Source organism: Aquarana catesbeiana, linkage group LG12 (assembly GCF_042186555.1).
Source record: "Aquarana catesbeiana isolate 2022-GZ linkage group LG12, ASM4218655v1, whole genome shotgun sequence".
Taxonomy (NCBI): domain Eukaryota; kingdom Metazoa; phylum Chordata; class Amphibia; order Anura; family Ranidae; genus Aquarana; species Aquarana catesbeiana.
Genome location: NC_133335.1, coordinates 74,986,614 through 75,010,019, shown reverse-complemented (window position 1 = coordinate 75,010,019; position 23,406 = coordinate 74,986,614). Strand labels below are relative to the sequence as shown.

Genomic DNA, 23,406 nt, shown 5'->3' with positions numbered 1-23,406 from the left:
TTTTACTATGAAGGTTTCAGAAAAATACTAAAGATAAGCACCAGAACTGCCTTAGATAACTGTGGGGGGCTGTAACATGTAATTCCGACATGAAGAAACAAATATAAACAAGAAAAAAAAATGCCAAGTTTCCAGTGTGCAATCACAGAAAGACTGATAGTAAACTTGACCTGCCAATGGTATGATCCAGTGGCCATTTTTTATCCCCTTTCACCAGCAGCCCTCCCCTCGGCATGTGCACGGTCAGGTCATGCACAGATTCGGGTGAAACTCGGTTCACATTTACATACAGGCGGAGTTTCACAAAGAAAGCCCATCTGTTCCCGTCACACAGTACAAATCGAGTGTCACCCAACTTGCTGCTAACAGCAGACTCCTTTCCCATTAGGAGGAGTAACGGAGAGATCTAGTTACAGAGCTGCTGATTTGGGTATAAATGCCACATAGCTGAAAACATTTTATTACAAGCCAGCGAGCCATAAAGTTTCTATATTTTTATTCTTCTAACAGCTCTTGCACCCTTTTCTTATTGTTAATCGTTGAACAGAGAGCCACAAGGGCTAGACACCTTTAAAAAATCTTTCCAGAGCAAGGCTAATGGGTAAGCAATTGTGTGTGTATGTAGGAGGCTAAAAAATGCAGTATAAACACACCATGAACTCTGAACTTTAATTGCCCTATAGCTTTGTTAATGTACTTTCAGTTTTGTTCTGTGAACCTTTGTGAGAACACCATTTGGGAGAGGTTAAGGTAGGGGAAAGCAAAGTGTCAGGCAGTGAGTATATGGAAGCTGGTATGCAGTTACTCCTAGTCCCCAAATAGCTTGTTATGAGGCCTCTCTGCTTCCCACAGTTCACATACAAGTCCAATTTGGTCTTCAACTGATCCCTTACAACACCTGGCACCAAAAAGGAGCACACAATGCAAACAACTCTTTCGTGTTTGGGAGTCATTGCTGTATCTGCACAAAAAAGCCCAAGTCCCATCTATCAAATCAAATGTGGTGAAAGATTTTGTTAAAAGCTGAAGGACCAACATAATACAGTGCAGCTAGCAGGTGCTCGCCTGCTCCCCATCTGTCTCTAACTTTGGTGACTCCCTCAATATTTCATCCCTCATAAAAATTTTAATCCACAAGCAAGATTTGTTATTTCCAATTCATCATGATCGAACTTTATCCTTCAGCCTAATTACCATGACCAGAATAACTGCATGAAATGCGTCACCCTCCATATACAGATCATTTGAATGTCAGAAACTGGAATTCGAACATGTGCAACAAAGTAATACATCTATAAAATCGAAATAACTATTTTTATAGTAACTCTACATTCTGCATCATTATTCTGGTCTGCTATTAAACCTACAAACATTAATGCACTAACATCTTCATCAATGCTTTACTGATCGCTCATAATAAAGAACCAACAACACTAAGATGTGTAACCACTATGAAAAAGTTGCCATTAACATTCACAAATATGTATGTAAATGTTCCAATTCCCGTACATAAATTGAAATAACTGATATTAAAATTCACTTAGCAGACACTCTTACGTTCTAAGCTATTTTAGGTAAAGGCTGCTTGGATGAAACAGCCTCCACTATGGGACTAATGGATAACCCATTGACAAACTCATGATCCACACCCACATTTCCTCTTTTCCTTTTTTAATTTTAGATATAAGACAATAATTTAAGGTTAGCAAGAGAATACTCGATAAGAAGTCAGAGGTATATGTTTCCATATCCATAATTTAATATATACCCCAAAAGAGTCCATTAAACCTACATATGAGTCCATTAAAATTGTACTTCACTTAAGATGACTTTGACAATGACTGATATATAAATCTCAAAATGTATATGTATCGGTAGGGTATGCAGGAGCATTCATGTTGAGAAATGGCTGTTAAAGCGGGGGTCCACCTATCTATCGTTTTTTTTTTTTGGAGTTCATTCACAAACTTTTCTTCTCATGATTATCTACTCACATGTTCTGTGTAATAAGTCCACCTGTGTCCGATTTCGTTGTAAAGAATAACTTATAAAATTCACTGAAGGCGGTTTCCATCTTCATTGTGGGCATTTGAAGCCCACAAGCATGTATTTCCTGGATGCGGTGAATGCTGTGCTCCCAGCATTCACCGAGATGTTGTGATGACGCTGTTGCACAATGCATGCTGGGAAGCCTGAGACTAGCTCCCAGGGGACTGTGGGAGGTCTGGGAGAGGCTAGAAACATGCCTACTCCCATGGGAGGAAAACCAGGAAGTGCTAAGAAGATTAGAAAAAAAAAGGTAATTACGGCGATTTAAATTTTTTTACACAGCATGTCAGCATCTAGGCAAGGAAGAGAATGCATAGAGATAATGTTCAAAATTTGGGTGGAACCCCGCTTTAAGAGGAAAAATGGGAGTAACTCCTCAATATTCAATGATTTTTGATAAATTTGGAACTATTTTAGAAAATTATGAAGCCCAAATGAATGAGTTGAGACTTTCAAGGTGCCACATACAGTAGGAGTCCAACAACGTTGTTTTAAGATGATACGACTGCACCTTATTACATACAAAAACACATATAGAATTATTTAAAATAGTTCCAAGTGGATCAAACAACAGTAGATTTTGGGGAGTCACATTTTACAGAGCTGTTGGTCTCATATGTGGCACCTTAAAAGGACTAACCCTTTGTTCCTTTGGGGTATATGTTTAATTATGGTGTGGTAGGGAAGCGATGCCTTGGTCACCCCTCATCCCACAACAACTGGGATTTCCACATCCATACACAACTAGAGACATGTGGTACTACCCCAGTTCCTTATCAGCCATTTAAGGCTACAACAGACACAACAGGCTACCTATCTTTAATAGTTTTTTACTGGACTGGAAATTTATTGCATACAGAAGAATGTCTCAAGGACACAATCTTCATCTCAAATATCTTACATTCTAAAAGCTAAATAAACATTTATTTACCAACATATCTATAAATGTGAACTTCTTTTTTTATATAACCCATGCTAGCTGTGATCTGCATGTGTCATCCCTTTAACACAATAAGAATGAAAAACATGTAAGAATGAACAACAGGGTGCCATAGAGATTTCCTACTTTGTGCAAAATGCTGCAAGAACAGTATTGCTCTTTTTCCAAATTTCGTAAGCACAAACTGTGCTTGGTGGGAAAGTTGAAAATAGGGAGGTGAACAGGGACTGAACCTTGAACTCAATTTACCCTTTGAACTCATTGCTTTTAACTGGGCTAACTGTGCTTTGCCTTTAAACAAATTTCACAACAATCTGGAACCCTCTCGCTCACTGTGTTTAGAATAAGATGTATGGGCATGGGGTTGACCCAATTACCTGCAGCTTCCTTTCTCTACAAGGTGAAAGCTTCGTATGTGAACATACATTGAACTCTGAACTCTTTGCACCTTGTCTTTTGGCTGGCGATCGCCTTTTCAGACCCACTTTCCATGGTAATGCTTTTATTTTTTTTGCTGTGCCAGAACAAGTTTGTCCACCAGCAGACGGGAGAACGGGCTACTTATTAAAACATTTGCTTGAAAAACAGATTGCCGAATAGGTCTCTTTATTGCACTCTGAAAGCTTTATAGTGCAATGAAATAATGTATTTTCCTTTTCTCCTGACCTGGGTTAGTGCTGGCTTGGGGCGATCAGTTACAACGCTGCCAAACCTGCTGTTTGCATGCATACGACGCTCTGTATCTATGTTCTTAGACACCTTGCAGTCTGCTGCCCTCTTAGCTACAACACACCCTTACCTTGGCCCTGAAATTCACCAATCCTATTCTATGCTGTAACAAATAACTAATCAAAGAATTGCATTTCACAAACGCAGCAGACCATATTTTCAGCTTCATTAATTCTGCAACTGCCTCTAGGAAGGGCATTAAAATCATTCTAAATACTCATCAATGGTAATTAAAAAAAAAAAAAAAAAACAACGGGGAGTGAGGAAACATCTTAAAAATAAAAGTTTCTTTTTTTCTTCTTTAGTATGTTGTGACAGTTCAAACTAAGACATTAAAGCAAGAAACCAGAAACAAGCAAGATTTTACAATCTATACTTAACAAGGTATTTCTGAAACTGACCGAGTGTAGTAGTGAGGTTAATACGTATTTACTGGGAGTCAAATGGTTTCCTGGCTCATTAAATAATCTGCCTGCTACTTAAAAGATGAAATGGCCTTATTATTTCAGGCAAATCCCTTCAGGACTCTTAATAACACACAAGGGGACAGAACCATTTCACTGCATAAGGATGAAAATAATGTTTTTTTGTTTTGTTTTTTCTCCTTAACATACCTAAGATTTCAAGTAAGAAGGCAAAGCTTTCCTTTCAGATAAAGAGATGTGTGTGTTTAGGCCAGAATATAATTTATGAGTCTGGTGACTGAAGAGGGCTGTTCCTCACTTAGATGCCTTTAATCGGCAGCAGGAACAACCTTTAGCCAGCTGCTGAACCTAAAACTTTACAGGGGTGTTAATGTTTTCGAAAAATTTGTCAGAGCTCCAACTGATACAATCGGTCTGAGGGGCCCTTGTGCAGCAAAGGCTGAATAACGTTTCCTTTGCAGCCATTCATTTTCTTAATGAACAAGGTGCTATTAGCAAGAAAGGAGAGACCTGGCTTCAAGGATGGATTAAACACGCTGGCACAGATGCTCTGACTCTCGAGGATGTTGAAGAGGCAACAATACACAAATTCAAGAGTCAACAAAGAAATGACAGATACTCAAATCTAAACACACAGACTAACAGACAAGACTGCCATCGGCCAAAATTGCACAACTCTTAAATATAAAGTAATAAAAGTAACATAGGAACCTATCTGTATACCGTATGTATCATGCATTCAGCTTACTGATAGAGGCTTGTGGAGCCATTACACTTAGCGGAAATCAAAATTTTATCAAAATTTTATAAAAACACTGAAAAAGTTAGTTTTACTTCTACTAGGCTGTAAGCTTCATGAGCTGCTGACTAGGAATAATATGTATAGCAGACAAGATCTGAAGTGGAATATAACATGTAATTATGTATGTCTGTAATAATTATTTTTTAAAAAGCAGTCAAAATGTAGAGTTGTATCATCTTGTTCGTGTATTCATTTGGGCTTAATGAACACGGGACATTTTAAAACCTCCCCTGAACGATTTAACTTGACAGATAGTAAACGACGTTAAAAAACGTCAGTTTTTCCGCGTTTACATGCCGCGTTTGCGTTTAATATATATATATATATATATATATTTTTTCAAATAGTCAAAAATGTATCTCCATTAAAAACGGCTGTAAACGAAAGACGGCTAAAAGTGAGTTACCGCATTTACACACGTTTAGAAGCTGTTACAGGCATTTGGTGTTTCAAATGCCTCTGAGGCTCCATGCACATTGGCTTAAAAAAACGTTGCTTCTACAGGAGTTTGTGTTCTGCTTGTAGAAGCAGCTCAATGTTATCCTATGTGTCCATGCACATCAGGACGTTAAGAGGCATATTTTGAGTTTAACGTTTAGAGGCAGAAAAAAAAAACCCTTCTGGTTCGCGTTTCTGATTGGAGGTTGGAGGCAGAAAAAACGTAAAACTCACCTAAACTAGTCTAAACTTTGTACAAAAAATGCTCTATATGAGCGTTTTTTTACTCCCGAGAGAACAGACTTTTTTTAAGCCCAGTGTGCATGGAGTCTAAACATTCATCCTGAATGCATTTTTTTGCTTTCCAGAAAATGCTTCTAAACTCAACTGCCTAGAAACAACTATAAGGACCCTGTGTACATGTACTGATAAGATAACATAGAGGATAGTTAAGGGGCAGCTGGAAAAAAACACCCAACTGCTCCTTAGGTTCCATGCACACTGGCTTAAAAAACACTGCTTCTACAGGAGTTTTGTGTTCTGCCTGTAGAAGCAGCTCCATGTTATCCATGCGCATTAGGACGTTAAGGAGCATATTTTGAGTTTAACGTTTAGAGGCAGAGAAAAAAACCCGTCTGGATTGTATTTCTGATTGGTGCTTACTGGCAGAAAAAACGTAAAACTCTCCTAAACTCATCTACACTTTGTACAAAAAATGCTTTATGAGAACGTTTTTTTACTCCCAAGAGAACAGACGTTTTTTAAACCCAGTGTGCATGAAGCCTAAATGTCCGTTTACCAGCAGCAGTGTACATGAAGCCTTATTTTTATTTTATTTATTTATTTCAGGTACTTATTGTACTCTCTCTTATCTACTTGCAAATAATTTAGAATTAGTAAGCTTTTTTCGAGATTTGGATCTTTAGGACATCATTTATGCCTCTTCCAGCAAGTACTTTTTTTCAGCTTTGACAATTAAAATAATATTGAACATAAAAAGAAAGAGTTCCATTTTAAAAAATCTGCCTTCGAAAAGATAATTAAACTCATAGGTAATCTCAAAAATACTTTTTCTTTAAACAATTAAATATCTTTTTTAATGTACAAAAAAAGGGTTGTTCTTTATTTGGACCCTTATGGGTTTTTACCATCACTGACAGTTACTTTAAAATGGGTTAACTTAAGGCAATGTTATCTGAAAAGAAAACACTGTCACGTAAAATTTTGTTTATTTATTATCAGTATTTATATAGAGCTGACATCAGTCCCTGTCCTCAAGGAGCTTACAGTGTTAGGACCCTATCTCCCATTCATACCTACACATACTAGAGCCAATTCAGACATGCGCCAATTAACCTACCACACAGGCAAAGAGAGAACATGCAAACTCCAGGCATGTAGTGCCGTGGTTGGGATTTGGAACCAGTGCTACCAGGCAAAAGTGGTAACCACAATGTTACTGTGCTGTTCCTTTTTTTCATTTCACATGCCTTTATTTTTCAGCTCCTTTGATTTTCAGAATTAAGTTTATCGAGCTGGCTGGAGCGGACAATACCTTCCACAGCTCAAGTTTCGGACAATTCCTGTTAAATCAGCTAATATTTGAGCCCAGTTGGCCAGCATGATAAAACCACATGTTCACAGGGTTACAAAGCTGCTGTGATTTCACTGAAGAACAAATAGCATTGTCACAATGCTAAATGGATGTAAAAATCAACAGATGTACTGGCAGGATCAAAGGGTAGTTGCACTGTGCAAGGGAGTTCAGAATGAGGAAAATCTGCTGACTTCCATCATCCAATCATATGCAAGCAAAAATGCTGTTTTTTTTTTTCACACACATGATTGGGTATTCTTTGCAAAGTTAAACTTCACCTCAGCCTATTTGCCTTTAATAAATCAACCCAATTTTGCTATTACTACTAACACATAAAAGCATATAGGTGTTATATTTTTTTAACCATAGATTTACTTTAAGTTATGGGGAAATTTTCACACTTTTTTGATTTATTAGCTACAATATTGTTACTCTTGACATGCTTGTTAGGACATTGCCTTTCATAGAATATTATATTTAAAATAATATCTCACACATACCGTATTTATTACATTTATCTACATCTAAAAGACATTACACTTATAAAATTCTTATAAAATATAGAAGAAGTTGCAACGATGCTCTCATTCTAAAAATGCACATTTATAAGACAGAAAATGAAATAAACATGGATCTACAGCAAGAAAAAGAACCATTACAGTTTTAATTATCACTATTTGTTGAATGTAGCGTTGGGTATGGAAAGCATTCATATCATTCATGTCAATTCTAACAGTAAGCTATTCTTCTGTATACACTTTTCCTTTTTCTTTATTTGTATTTTCAAGATACTGAAAGCAATAAGAAGACTTCCAGATTTTTCAACACACCTTTTGTTACAGAATGAACTGGTTTCTGAAATGTACTGCTTCTGCAGTGTAATACTAATTAGGTATAACACATATGTAATTAGAAAAAATAAAATAAATTACAGTTTTTTTTTTTTAGACCTTTTTTATAATATACAAACAGGTTGATTCACAAGAAAGCTATGAGCTTTTTAAATTACACATATGTGCTATGTGTATTTTATATACACTAAAGCTTTAGCTTTGTATCTAGCTGTGTATATCAGAGCTGTCTATTTTTCAGAGTATTTGCCATTTTAGGTTTAGGTAAAACAGTATTCTTCAATGGGGATGTACGACAGGAAGCCATCTGTGTTCTACACCTTAGTCTTAATTTGGTAACATTGAAATATGCACAGAAATGCATAGAATGCATATATTCTATAAGTCTAATGCAAAGGGTATATTTTTATTTTATTGACCTTTTACTATAGAGATCTGCCTATACTACACAGGTACATAGTAATCCTAGCTTTCATTATGGTGCATTGTATATGTTCTGCCTCCAGCATGATATTCACCAAGTTGGTCTGTCTGCATTATCAGATTTGACCACAAGATGGAGCTTGTGGTAAATTTACTGTTTTTGCAGAAGGTAAAAACTGTTCAGCTTTAATGAAAGTTCCCATCATTCTTTAGTGTAAGAAAATGAAACAAGGTGCATCCTGGGAGCTCAGACTCCACCTTAGAGACTAAAGAGAAGGAACTAGCAGAGCACATGTTGGATTGGCACTTGCATCTCTTTACATCCGCTAATGACAGCATCGCTAGTATGAATCATTTACTGCCATGCACAGCCTAATTGTTCATTGTATTTTCTGTATATTTCATATACTGATTATATGTACTTTTATCCTAATAGTTTCACCCACCCTGTTTTGGTATTAAAGCTTCAAGATTACACTCAGTCCGGTTTATTGCACAATAGGAGGGTTTAGCATATTGCATATTGAGTTGCACACAGGGAAACGTGTAGCGAGGACAGAACAGTATACACACTAACTCTCCGACTGCCTGATATTGGTTCACACTACAGCAATCAGCCTGATCATTCACATAGTGTACAGCTTGTTAAAATGCAGACATGCCGTGGCTCTGTAATTGTTTCTGACTTCTATAAATATAACTGGCTAATGAAGAAACATGCTTCATTAATTGCAGGTCCTAAACATTTTGTTCAGTGTAACTCTCAAGCTGTAATGAAGTTTGCCAAAAACTTCCCTACTGCTGGGTTTGCACCCTTCATGACCACAGAAAAGTTATGAGAGTTTCTTTTAAGCTATACTTTTAATTTTTTTATTTAATTAAGCATGATAATTGTTTCATAGAACGTAGAGCTTCCTCTTGGTAACACATATTAATAGATTGGATATTCGGCATTTAAACATAGAAGTCTTGACACAGAAGTTAAGCAAACAGGTAATGGTGGGCTTAAAGAAATCTAAAAGCCGACATGGCACCTCATGACAAAATACTTTCCAAGGATCTGAAGAAAAAAAGAATTGTTGCTCTACATAAAGATGGCCTAGGCTATAAGAAGATTGCCAAGACCCTGAACCTGAGCTGCAGCAAGGTGGCCAAGACCATACAGCGGTTTAACAGGACAGGTTCCACTCAGAACAGGCCTCGCCATGGTCGACCAAAGAAGTTGAGTGCACATGCTCAGCGTCATATCCAGAGGTTGTCTTTGGGAAATAGACGTATGAGTGCTGTCAGCACTGCTGCAGAGGTTGAAGGGGTGGGGGGTCATCCTGTCAGTGCTCAGACCATACGCCGCACACTGCATCAAATTGATCTGCATGGCTGTCGTCCCAGAAGGAAGCCTCTTCTAACGATGATGCACAAGAAGGCCCGCAAACAGTTTGCTGAAGACATGCGGACTAAGGACATGGATTGCTGGAACCACATCCTGTGATTGGATGAGACCAAGATAAACTTATTTGGTTCAGATGGTGTCAAGCATGTGTGGCGGCAACCAGGTGAGGAGTACAAAGACAAGTGTGTCTTGCCTACAGTCAAGCATGGTGGTGGGAGTGTCTTGGTCTGGGGCCGCATGAGTGCTGCCGGCACTGGGGAGCTACAGTTCATTGAGTGAACCATGAATGCCAACATGTACTGTGACATACTGAAGCAGAGCATGATCCCCTCTCTTCAGGGACTGGGCCACAGGGCAGTATTCCAACATGATAACGACCTGAAACACACTTCCAAGATGACCACTGCCTTGCTAAAAAAGCTGAGGGTAAAGTTGTTGGACTTGTCTCCAGACCTAAACCCTATTGAGCATCTGTGGGGCATCCTCAAGTGGAAGGTGGAGGAGCACAAGGTCTCTAACATCCACCAGCTCCGTGATATTGCCATGGAGGAGTGGAAGAGGACTCCAGTGGCAACCTGTGAAGATCTGGTGAACTCCATGCCCAAGAGGGTTAAGGCAGTGCTGGGTAATAATGGTGGCCACACAAAATATTGACACTTTGGGCCCAATTCGGACATTCTCACTTAGGGGTGTATTCACTTTTGTTGTCAGCGGCATAGACATTAATGGCTGTGTGTTAAATTATTTTGAGGGGACAGCAAATTTACACTGTTATACAAGCTGTACACTCACTACTTTACATTGTAGCAAAGTGTCATTTCTTCAGTGTTGTCACATGAAAAGATGTAATAAAATATTTATATATATATATATATATATATATATATATATATATATATATATATATATATATACACACACACACACACACACACACACATCTATATCCCTAAATTTAAAAAAGTTTTATTTCTCAATTGATATTGGGCAAAGTCAGAATATCTGGAGCAGCTGGTTTATAGCACAGATACGACCCAATATGAATCCAATCCAAAACTACACACATCAAGTTGTAAGGGGAGCACACAGTAACTGCTCCTATAGAAAGATTGTAGGAAACATAAAATATACCGATCAGCCATAACATTATGACCACCCACTATCCACTAGACCTCTAAAGGTATCTGTCACCAAGTCTGCCAAGTCGTCGATAGCAGCTTATTTAACTAAATCAACGCTGGGCACTTTCCACCCTTCCTGCCCAGGACAACTTTCAGCGCTGTCACACTTTGAATGACAATTTTTGACTAAATTTTTAACATTTTCTTCCCACAAACAAATAGAGCTTTCTTTTGGTGGTATTTGATCACCACTGGTGTTTTTATTTTATGCTAAACAAACTAAGAAAGACCAACATTTTTGAAAAAAAAATGTTTTTCTTTGTTTCTGTTATAAAGTTTTGTTTTGTCCTTCACTGACAGGCACTGATGAGGCTGCATTGATGGGCACTGATAAGGTGGCACTGATGAGGAGGCACTAATATGTAGAATTGATGGGCACTGATAGGCGGCACTGATATACAGCACTGATGGGCACCGATAGGCAGCACTGATATGTAGCACTGATGGGCACTGATAGGTGGCATTGATGGGCACTAATAGGCGGCACTCATGGGCACTAACAGGAAGCACTGATGGGCACTGACAGGCGGCACTGATGGGCACTAATAGATGGCACTGATGAGGTACTGACAGTCATTATTGATTGGCATCTATGAAGGGCACTGACAGGCGTTACTGATGGACACTTTGATGGACACTGACTGGCAGCTGAAGGGCAGTGATTGGCACATATGGTGGGCACCTCTGATGGGGGCTGAGCTGATAACCAATGCGCTGATTATCAGCGCAGACACCCCCCCCCCCCCCAGATAGGAAAGCCACCAATCGGCTCTCCTGTCAGTGCGAACCGAGGAAAACCATTTACCGCAACTTCCTGGTTACACGTTGTGATCAGCTGTGATTGGTCACAGCTGATCACGTGGTAAAGAGTCTACGTCATAGGCTCTTTACCACAATCGGAGTTGCGGTGTGTCAGACTGACACACCACATCACCGATTGCCGCGCTGCGCACCCCCACGGGCGTGCGATCGTGGCTTATCCTGCAGGACGTCATATGACGTCCAGTCAGGATAACCGAACCACTTTGCGCACGTCATTCAGTTATATGGCGGGCAGTGGTTAAAGTGGTTGTTAACCCTCACTTATACCCAGGGAAGTGAACAGCCCCAGATGATACACAGAGATGAAACAAATCCTCCTACATAGGTTTTACTTGTTTATCTGAAGTTTCCCCTTCTCTACACCCTTTCAAAAGTGCAGAAATGTGTTAAAAACCTTTCATCATCTGTCAGCAGCACAGAGAAGAGAGAAGAGAGACTGCAGCTACAGTGTGTCAGAGCTGACTGGAGGAAACAGTATAGTACTATGTTCTGCACGCCCCCCGTGGTGACTTTTCACTGCCCCCCCCCCCCCGGTGGCCTATCCTCTGCCATATTGGTCTGACCAGCACAGGTTCTTAAATCGTAGTATTTTGCATTGTTTTGTATGTCTGAGTTTATGGTTTTATATCCTAATTATATGTTATGTATTTTGATAGCGACGACACATTTTATGCTCCCGAAGAAGCGTGAAGACACACGCAACATGTTGAGCATTTGTGTGATATGATTTAACCTTTCGTTGATCTGCTATCCAGCCATCTTCTCGGACCTGTCGCTACTCTGGATGGTTATCCTCATGTCCGAGTTACTATGGATCTAGATTGTTCTGTATAGCAACAGCTTCATTTAACATCTTTATGTATCTATGTGATTTGTGGTTTTTAACTGGTGCTTTATTTATATGTTTTTCTCAATAAATTATTTTTGTTATATATATACTTGGTGTTACTGTGCCTACAAAGTCCAAAGTCCCTTCTCTTCTCCTTTTGCCAATATAGTTATAGGACGTGGCACTTTTATATTGATTATGTAGCCACAGCACCACTCTGTATTAGGATACATTTCCATTTCGGTATGTATTGACTGGAGAAAAGGAACGCCCCCCCCCCCCCCTCCACACAGCAGAAGAACTGTGTTGTGAATAGACAAGCTCCATTCTGAGCTTTCCCTTTTCCCCCCAACACAAATTTATCTCATGTGTCGGGAAAACAAACCACCAGAGAGAAACTACACTTAGAGCTTTGGAGAGAGATAAGTAAACACTGCAGATATATGTGCTTTGCTCAAATTCCAAGACTGAGGTTTACAACCACTTTAAGTAATGCAAGTTGCGAGATGGGGCCTCTGTGGATTGGACTTGTTTTTCCAGGACATCCCACAGAATCTCGATTGGACTGAGATCTGGAGAATGTGGAGGCCAATTCTTCACCTCAAACTCATTATTGTGTTCCTCAAATCATTCTAGAATTCATCAGATTAGGTAGGTCACCTTCTTCTATTGCTTCCATTGGTTCAGTTTTAATGCTCGTATGCCCATTGCAGGCGCTTTTAGCTGGGCATAGGTCAGGGACAGGTCAGCATGGGCACCCTGACCGGCCTGCAGCTATGCAGGCGCACATGCAACAAACTGCAATGCACCGACACCTTTCTAACAGAACTAGAATAAACCAGAAGAAATTTGAGCTACAGTAGCTCTTCTATTGGATCAGACTACACGGCAAGCTTTTGCTCTCCACGTGCATCAATGAGCCTTGACTGCCCATGGTCTTGTTGCCAGTTCAATGCTTTTCCTTCCTTGGACCACTTTTAGTAGGTCCTGACCACTGCAGACTGGGAACATCCCACAAAAGCTGCAGTTTTGCTGATACTTTGACCCAGGCATCTAGTTATTACAATTTGGCTTTGTAAAAGTCACTCAAATCCTTGCGCTTGCCCAATTTTTCTGCTTTAACATCAACTTCAGGGACAGCATGCTCACTTGCTGCCTCATATATCCCACCCACTTTCAGATGCCATTATAGCAAGATAATCAAAGTTGTTTACTTTACCTGTTAGTGGCTATAATATCAATAATATTAATTTTAAAGGGTGCCACAACTGGAAAAAGGCTAAGAAACACTGCTCTAAATGTAAGAAATTATGTTTAAAGCAGGGTGTAATTCCATGTTTGACCACAGGGGGACACTGCATATCTCTGTTTATCTGTAAAATAAAGAAACCTGAACAGAATTTACAGTGTATGTGTGTGTGTATATATATATATATATATATATATATATATATATATATATATATATATATATACATACATACACACACACACATTTTTTTTTTTACTCCAACAATTTGTTTCTAAAGTGTTGAACATAAACAAATGCACTTCAGCTCCACAGGCAATATGCCTTTTAACTTGACATTTCTAAGTTATAAAAACCAAAGTCATTCACATCTCATTTGTAGCTGTATACTAAACAACTTCAATTATAAGCTTGATGCTTGTAATTAAAAAATCACTTTTACTGAACAACATACTCTTGATAGATAAGATACGATAAGTAATGAAGAGAAGCAGCTTAAGTGGGCATCCTTGTGTCTGTATGGCAAGGCCCTTTTCACTGTCAACTATAAAATTAATCACTAGAAAGGGTTAAAATATTATTCATCTGTCATTTCCTAGTTTTAAAATAAAAAAAAGTACTTAGCTACTTACCAGACAAAAAAATACTGAAAGAGTGAAGGGAGAAAAAAGCTATCAAAATCACATTTTAAAACAGGAAAAAAACAGAACAAAAACCAACATCTGACTGGTTGCAATGGACACCCATTTTTAAACAAACTAGGTTGCTGTTGGTTGCAGTTGTTGACCACTCTTTTTCAGATTGGTATTTGCCTGGCCGTAATACCTTTAAAATGACTGTAAGATTGTTAACAAGGCTGTATCAAATATCAGGCCCACATAGTCCAATAGGTGAGTTGGGTCCAACGATGACTTCCAAAGGTCAAGTATCCTCTGGAATTTCTGTAGAGTCTGGACTGACCACTGGACATTAGCTGACCGGATTAGGGACTACTGATCCTTTAATGGGTCATCTTCCAGGAATGTAAAAGCAACCAGACAGCAGAGAAGTGGTACCAGGCATGGGTGACAGGTCCTCCGATAGCAAGGGGGGTTGGTATTCTGACTCTCTCCCTAGCGGTTTCCCAAAAGCAGCCAGGACCAAACCCGCAGTATGGCGACCCCATGAACCTAGCCGCATGGTACAGGAATTAATGAAGTGAACACATGAGGTCCACACTTAGTTAATGGCAAGACCCCATTCCGCCCGGTGTGCAGACATGGCATTCAAATACACCCTAATCACCCTGACTACATCCACACAATGAAAGGCAAATTAAAAAAGACTGGCTTGGGTCAAAAACTACAAACACACAAGGCCTTCATTTAACCACTTGACAACTGGGCACTTAAACCCCCTTCCTAACCAGACCAATTTTCAGCTTTCAGTGCTCTCACACTTTGAATGACAATTACTCAGTCATGCAACACTGTACCCATATGAAGTGTTTGTCCTTTTTTTCCACACAAATAGAGCTTTCTTTTGGTGGGATTTAATTACCGCTGTTTTTTTTATTATTTTATTTATTCTCCTACTCCTCCTGAGTATGGCGATACCACATGTGTGAGACTTTTACACAGCCTGGCCACATAGAGAGGTCCAACATGTAGGGAGCACCATCAGGTGTTTTAGGGGCATAAATGTCAAATCTAATTTGACTACCTATTACACTTTGAGGCACTGCAGTGGCATTGATGTGAACTGATGTGGCATGGATAAGCTGTGGATGGAGATGGCTAAGCATGGTTGAGCCATGAATGTGGATGGCTGGGTATGGCTGAGTATGGATGGGTATGGCTGAGTACGGATGGGATGGCTGGGTGGGTATGGCTGAGTATGGATGGATGGATGAGTATTGCTGAGTATAGGTGGCTGAGCATGGATGGATGGATGAGTATTGCTGAGGATGGATGAGTATTGCCGAGTATGGATGGATGCATGGATGTATGGATGAGTATTGCTGAGGATGGATGGATGGATGAGTATTGCTGAGTATAGATGAGTATTGCTGAGTATGGATGGATGAGTATTGCTGAGCATGGATGGGATGGATGAGTATTTCTGAGCATGGATGAGTATGGATGGGATGGATGGATGAGTACTTCTGAGCATGGATGAGTATGGATGGGATGAGTACTTCTGAGCATGGATGAGTATGGATGGAATGGATGGATGAGTACTTCTGAGCATGGATGAGTATGGATGGGATGAATAGATGAGCACTTCTGAGCATGGATAAGTATGGATGGATGAGTACTTCTGAGCATGAATGAGTATGGATGGGATGGATGGATGAGTACTTCTGAGCATGGATGAGTATGGATGGATGAGTACATCTGAGCATGGATAAGTATGGATGGGATGGATGAGTATTTCTGAGCATGAATGAGTATGGATGGGATGGATGAATGAGTACTTCTGAGCATGGATGAGTATGGATGGGATGGATGAGTACTTCTGAGCATGGATGAGTATGGATGAGTACTTCTGAGCATGGATGAGTATGGATGGATGAGTACTTCTGAGCATGGATGAGTATGGATGGGATGGATGGATGAGTATTTCTCTGAGCATGGATGGATGAGTACTTCTGTGAGCATGGATGGGATGGATGGATGAGTACTTCTGTGAGCATGAATGGGATGGATGGATGAGTACTTCTGTGAGCATGGATGGGATGGATGGATGAGTACCTATGTGAGCATGGATGCATGAGTACTTCGGTGAGCATGGATGGGATGGATGAGTTTTGAAGTGATTGCTCTGTCATTTGACGGAGTGATCACGTGGTAAGCGGCCATGGTCACGGATGCTCCTGGGTGCGCATGGTCCATGGACGCCCTCCCAGAATAAGCCGACAGCGCTGCAGCCGTCTTTCGGCTATGGCCCGGTCGGCATGTGGTTAAGTAGAAAGCTCATACCACCTTAGGCAGGAAAAAGAGCCTATGACGCAGGACAACCTTATTCTTATGAAGGACCCAAAAAAGGAGGCTTGCAAGACAGTATTGGCAGTTTGGAGATTCTATGTTCCAAAGTTATGGCTACTAAGAATGCGACTTTCTGAGTGTTGGCAGCAAGAGCCCCCTAAGGGCAGTATTTACCAACAGTACCTGGATAATGTGGCTGTGATGCCAGAGGGCACGGAGATAAGACCAACACTGACACCTGAACCTTAATTGTGCTCAAGGCCTACCACTGCTCTATTTTGTTCTGGAGAACAGCAAGGAGACAAGCAACAGAAAAGAAGGACATATGGGCAGCGCAGTGGCTAAGTGGTTAGTACTTCTGCCCAGCAGCAATAGGGTCACTGGTTTGAATCCCAACCACGATACTACCTGCAAGGAGTTTGCATGTTCTTCCTGTGCCTGTGTGGGTTTCTTCCGGGTGCTCCAGTTTCCTCCCACACTCCAAAAGACATGCTGGTAGGCTAATGGGCTCCTGTCTAAATTGGCTTTGGTATGAGTATGTATAAATGTGAGTTAGGGACCTTAGATTGTAAGCTCCTTGAGGGCAGGGACTGATTTGAATGTACAATATACACTATATTGCCAAAAGTATTGTGACGCCTGCCTTTACACAGATACATGAACTTTAATGGCATCCCAGTCTTAAGCCTCGTACACACGGTTTGATTGTTGACAGGGGATTGTCTGTTGACTGACTGTTGTCCTAAAATTTTACCGTACACTCCTTTTGACAATTGTTGTCCAATTTTCCGCAAACAAATGTTGGATGACAGGCTAGTAAATTTCAGTCGGACAGCAGTTTGACGTCAGATTTTCGTATGGTCAGTACACAAATCCGTCACACTAAAGTTGAAAGTACAAACACGCGTGCTCGGAATCAATGCTCACCAAACACGAAATTAGCAGAAGGGGCCCAAAGAGTGGAGCGCGAGAGCTGAAATTCCTCGTAGTACGTCACTACGTTCATGTTTGTGGCACGACAATTGTGTACCATTAGTATGCAAGACAAGATCCTGGCACAAGCCCTTTTCACAAAAATCAGACGCTCGGTTGGCCAACAATCGTACCGTGTGTACAAGGATTTAGTCTGTAGGGTTCAATATTGAGAGGGCCCACCCTTTGCAGCTATAACAGCTTCAACTCTTCTGGGAAGGCTGTCCACAAGGTTTAGGAGTGTGTCTATGGGAATGTTTGACCATTCTTCCAGAAGTGCTTTTGTAAGGTCAGGCACTGATGTTGGACGAGAAGGCCTGGCTCGCAGTCTCCGCTCTAATTCATCCCAAAGGTTCTATCGGGTTGAGGTCAGGACTCTATGCAGACCAGTCAAGTTCTTCTACCCCAAACTCGCTCATCCATGTATTTATGGACCTTTCTTTGTGCACTGGTGTGCGGTCCTGTTGGAACAGGAAGGAGCCATCCTCAAACTGTTCCCAGAAAGTTGGGAGCATGATATTGTCCAAAATATCTTGGTATGCTGATGTCTTAAGAGTTCCCTTCACTAGAACTAAGGGGCCAAGTTCAACTTCTGAAAAACAACCCCACATCATAACCCCCCTCCACCAAATGATTTGTAGAGTGCACAAAGCAAGGTCCATAAAGACATGGATGAAAGAGTTTGGGGTGGAGGAACTTGACTGGCCTGCACAGAGTCCTGACCTCAACCCGATAGAACACCTTTGGGATGAATTAGAGCGGAGACTGCAAGCCAGGCCTTCTCGTTCAACATCAGTGCCTGGCCTCACAAATGCGCTTCTGGAAGAATGGTCAAACACACTTCTAAAGCTTGTGGACAGCCTTCCCATTAGAGTTTGTGTGCGTGTAAAGGCAGGCACAATACTTTTGACAATATAGTGTATATGTAAAGCACTGCGTAAATTAACAGTGCTATATATAAGTACCTGTAATAAATAAATATCCCACAACATGAATACCTCTAGAATGAAGCATAGGTGGAACTTGGGCAAGCACCTGGTGAAGACCCTGTGTATTATGGACAAACCAAAGAAAAAGGCAAAATGATAATGGTGAGGAAGTGGAAAGATGAGGATGTGCAAGTACTAATCCACAATGTCCATGGAGACCAGAAAGTCCCTAGGTAAAAGAAAGGCAATGATCAATATGGCTGAATCCATGCAGAACTTTTGGACTTGCAAGAACAAGTGACAGTTTTCACATCTGGAATGGGCAGAGTGCCTCCATTTGTGGGACAGCGAACAGGTTCAAGTAGAAACCCCAAAACTGTTCCTTGTTCAGAACGTTTCCTAGCATCAGGAGACAAAGGCCTACCTGTGGGAGTGCAAGTCTTTTTCTGGGGGAGAAGAATATTCTTACCCCCAGTGATTTCCTTGATAAAGTTACCCAAGGATGTATTCCATAAGCTCTATCTGTTGAAGGGGCGTCCTCGCAAGACACTTCTTGCTCAAGAATTCCGCTAATCATCATTTGAGTCAGGGGATCCTCATCATGGGAACGGAAAAGAAACTCATCCTGTAAATCTCATGAAGAGTATCCCCCAAGCCATCCATGAAGTAGGGTAGGGCCACGGGTAAAAGCTCCAGGTGGTGGTTAAAGTGACAATAAATATCATCATTCTCCAAAAATAATCCATACACATCCACTACTTAATGGTCCTGTAATCTTTTTTTAATGAAATTGTTTCTTCTACCTCCTTGTAATTTCCTCTTTGAACTTAAGAGCCTCTCCTTTTTCCCCTCCACTTTCATTTGATTGAAACAGGCAGTGCACGTTAGTTGTGGTCAGATGTGCTGCTCTTTGCACACTACAAATCCCATAATCCATAGTTCAATGTCCCCTGTCCAGAGAAGGTGGCTACTTTCCTACATACAGTGGAACCCTGGAAAACAATCATAGCCATCCTGTAACAGGAAGTTGGATCACATCATACTTAGAATTTGTTTCTTTTAAACCTAAATGTAGTGTCACTTTAAAGGAGGCATCTGTTAACATGGAGCCAGGGTTTGGGGCCATGTGCTGAGTCCAGACAGGAAGCATATGGCAGATGGCTATGAATGCAGCAACAAATTGCACAGCAGGACCTACCAGAGAAAACAAGGCTTTAAATAGGTTCTTCATCAATATGACTGATGTCTTTATCAAGTTCCATCTCAACTTCGCACTCTATGTTGGGCATACCAATGAAGGAGTCTTCAGGGACAGGGCAAACTGTTGATGAACCACGCCCCCGGACCTGTACAGCACCCTGCAGCAAGCTCAACACGAAGCTACATGCTAATGTGAGCAACCACAATGGATCCAGTGTCCGAAGAAACAATACAGACGGCCCTGCATCTTCTTCCAGGTGGGAACCGGGGACAATCCCACAAGTCCCACAAGGAGCCAACCAATCAGGAAAGCTTCAGAGAAGTAGCCACTGTGGCTACAGAGCAGCTAGGAAAACTGATGAAAGAGTTTTGAGAAAAAACAGATGTTAAAAGAGGTAAGACTCTTTCAGTAGGTAGAAGATAACTATCACCTAAGGACAATGGCAAAAAATGAAGGCTTACTGGGGGTGGGAGGGGTTATTTAGGGGATGCCCTTGCAGCTTCTTTTGTGTCCAATCATTTGAAGGTAGCTGCATATAACCCAAGCTAAGATCCTGTGTCCTGTACTGTATGATAAAGAAATAAAATCGCACCGTACTATATTGCACAGTCAAATGTGTCGTTGTGCACTGTATTGCTAAAAAAGTGCAGGTAACACTCTTCATACACTGAGGAACACTGACAGCCCAATCAAAAAGGATGAACTGGACTGACACATTATTTACTTTTTACTTACATAGCGGCATCAATTTACACAGCATTTTACATATATAGTATATTGTACATTCACATCAGTCCTTACCCTCAAGGAGTTTACAATCTCAGGTCCCTAACTCACAGGAGCCAATTAACCTACCAGCAAGTCTTCAGAGTGTGGGAGGAAACCGGAGTACCAGAAGGAAACCCACGCAGGCACAGGTTTAACATGCAAACTCCAGGCAGGTTATTGCAGTGGTTGGGATTTGATCCAGAAGTGCTAACCGCTTAGCCACGGTGTTGCCCACTGCACCCCAATGCTTGTGTAATGCATGAAAGTGCATGGAATGGGTGCACTGTACTGCTTTGCTAAAAATAGTGCAGGAGTGTTTCAAAAATGTAAATTGGCTCTTAGGGAATCTATTTCTTAAAAACATACTATTCACGGTATCACCATAACGCTACTTGCTAATTACATGTAAACAATTTTGTCATCTTTCCTTTTTAGCATGTCTGCTCTTGCTAAGTTGTGCCGAGTATAAACAGGATTTAGTGGAATGGTGAGTCAAAGCACAGCTTAAAGTGGATGTAAACCCGAATTTTTTTTTTTTTTTTTGATATCATACTGTAGAGTATACGATTTCCTATCATTTGAGCCCAGTCTTGCCACACAGAATTAATCCATCTCTGAGCAATCCTCTTTTATTGTTCAGTGAAATAAATCTTGACAAACTGAGAAAAACTTTGTCAAATACTCCCCCTTGCTGTGAGTGACAGGTGATTTACATATCTCGTGCACCAGCCTAAGACACATGCAGTGTTTTTTAATTCCCTCCCCCACTCCGTTCTTCAGCAGCTCTGCAAGGATTAGCTGTTCCACACCTCAGCATGATTTGGCATGCTGAAGTCATGTGGTTACTTTCCTGTCTTTTCACTGGATGTTAGAGATCATAGGAGAAGTTCAGTGTTTGAAATACACAGGAGAAAATGCATATTGACAAGGGAAGTGTAGAGGTGGGCGGGGAGTCTACGGACATCACGACTCCACCCACCGAGCTCCAGACAACAGACCCGCCCACAGAATATGCAGTTTTTCTGGTCTAATAACAGACAGAGGGGAGACATTTAACAGGTAAAGATACATGCAGGAGGCATGTATATCCTTATAGATAACCCCTATGGCAGTAGTTTAGAAAGGATGACATTGGGTTTACATCCACTTTAAAAGTCTGGCGGGTCCTGTTCAGTACCTTATATTATAAAATCACAAATTGTAAAATAACAGAAGTCCTTTTTAAAGAATCACTAACAAAATAGTCAACTTCAAGCCTAAAACCTTGAACTTACCATCATCCACGTAGTCTGATGTAAGTGAGACTTCATCAGACGCCAAAGAAGTCCCATGGCTCAGGCTATGGTTATCATCATAACTGTCTTGTCCTGTTGCTGCAACATTAGTGTCACCACCTAAGAAAATAAGCAAACAATTTAGAAAATGTTGGTAAAGCACATGAAAGATGTAATCATTTTTACTTGGATTTGTAACACTAAGGTCCCTGGGTTTCCATAAAAAAATATCCTCCTTCCTGTCACTCCCTGATGCTTTTAGACCCAGTGTGATGCTGACCTTCTTCTCTTGATGTTACCTGAGTCTATGCATTGTATTTGTATCAGTAACATGTACATTTGGCAAAACAAAAAACCTTGTTGTGTTTTTCACGATCAATCAGTGCCGGCAGCACTAATCTGTGTATTCTGACACCAGGGAAGTTTCCCCACTGTTCGAATACATTTACTCAGTAGGAAGGATTCCCCTATCCACAAGTGGATGGTTGAAATCGGGTCATTTTTTTCGTTCGACCAGCGAGTTGTAAGAAAAACAATGACTAATGTATGCGCTGCCTTAAACATCTTACATGTTTACAAACCTACTGTTTGTTACGAAAATTAAAGCAGAATTACAGTGCCTTGCAAAAGTATTCACCCCTCTTGGCTTTTTACCTATTTTGTTACATTACAGCCTTTAGTTCAATTTTTTTAAATCTGAATTATATGTGATGGAGCAGAACACTGGTCTGATGAGACTAAAATTGAACTTTTTGGCCATCAAAGAAAACGCTATGTCTGGCGCAAACCCAACACATACCCCAAAGAACACCATCCCCACAGTAAAACATGGTGGTGGCAGAATCATGCTGTGGGGATGTTTTTCAGAAGTCGGGACTGGGAAACTGGTCAGAGTTGAGGGAAAGATGGACAGTGCTAAATACAGGGATATTCTTGCGCAAAACCTGTACCACTCTGTGTGTGATTTGAGGCTAGGACGGAGGTTCACCTTCCAGCAGGTCAATGACCCCAAACACACTGCTAAAGCAACACTTGAGTGGTTTAAGGTGAAACATGTAAATGTGTTGGAATGGCCTAGTCAAAGACCAGACCTCAATCCAATAGAAAATCTGTGGTCAGAGTTCAAGATTGCTGTTCACAAACGCCAACCATCCAACTTGAAGGAGCTGGAGCAGTTTTGCAAGGAGGAATGGGCAAAAATCCCAGTTGTAAGATGGGGCAAGCTCATAGAGACTTTTCCAAAGTGACTTGGAGCTGTGATAGCCGCAAAAGGTGGCTCTACAAAGTATTGACTTTAGGGGGGTGAATAGTTATGCACATTGACTTTTTCTGTTATTTTGTCCTATTTGTTGTTTGCTTCACAATAAAAAAAAAAAAAAAACATCTTCAAAGTTGTGGGCATGTTCTGTAAAATAAATGATGCAAACCCTCAAACAATCCATGTTAATTCCAGGTTGTGAGGCAACAAAACACGAAAAATGTCAAGGGGGTGAATACTTTTGCAAGGCACTGTAAACCCTCCTATCCTTTTCAGCCAAGAAAGCTGCCATCTTAGCCTCTGTTGGATCTGC

At 40.7% G+C, this 23,406-nt stretch overlaps 1 protein-coding gene across 1 annotated transcript in view; it reads right to left on the bottom strand.

Annotated features, from left to right (window-relative positions):
- The window catches only part of SKAP1 (src kinase associated phosphoprotein 1), a 695,231-nt gene that overhangs the window by 463,293 nt on the left and 208,532 nt on the right, over positions 1-23,406 (bottom strand). The window contains exon 4 of the mRNA XM_073608061.1: positions 21,836-21,955. Coding sequence (XP_073464162.1) covers positions 21,836-21,955 — 120 coding nt within the window. The remainder of the gene's footprint in view (positions 1-21,835; positions 21,956-23,406) is intronic.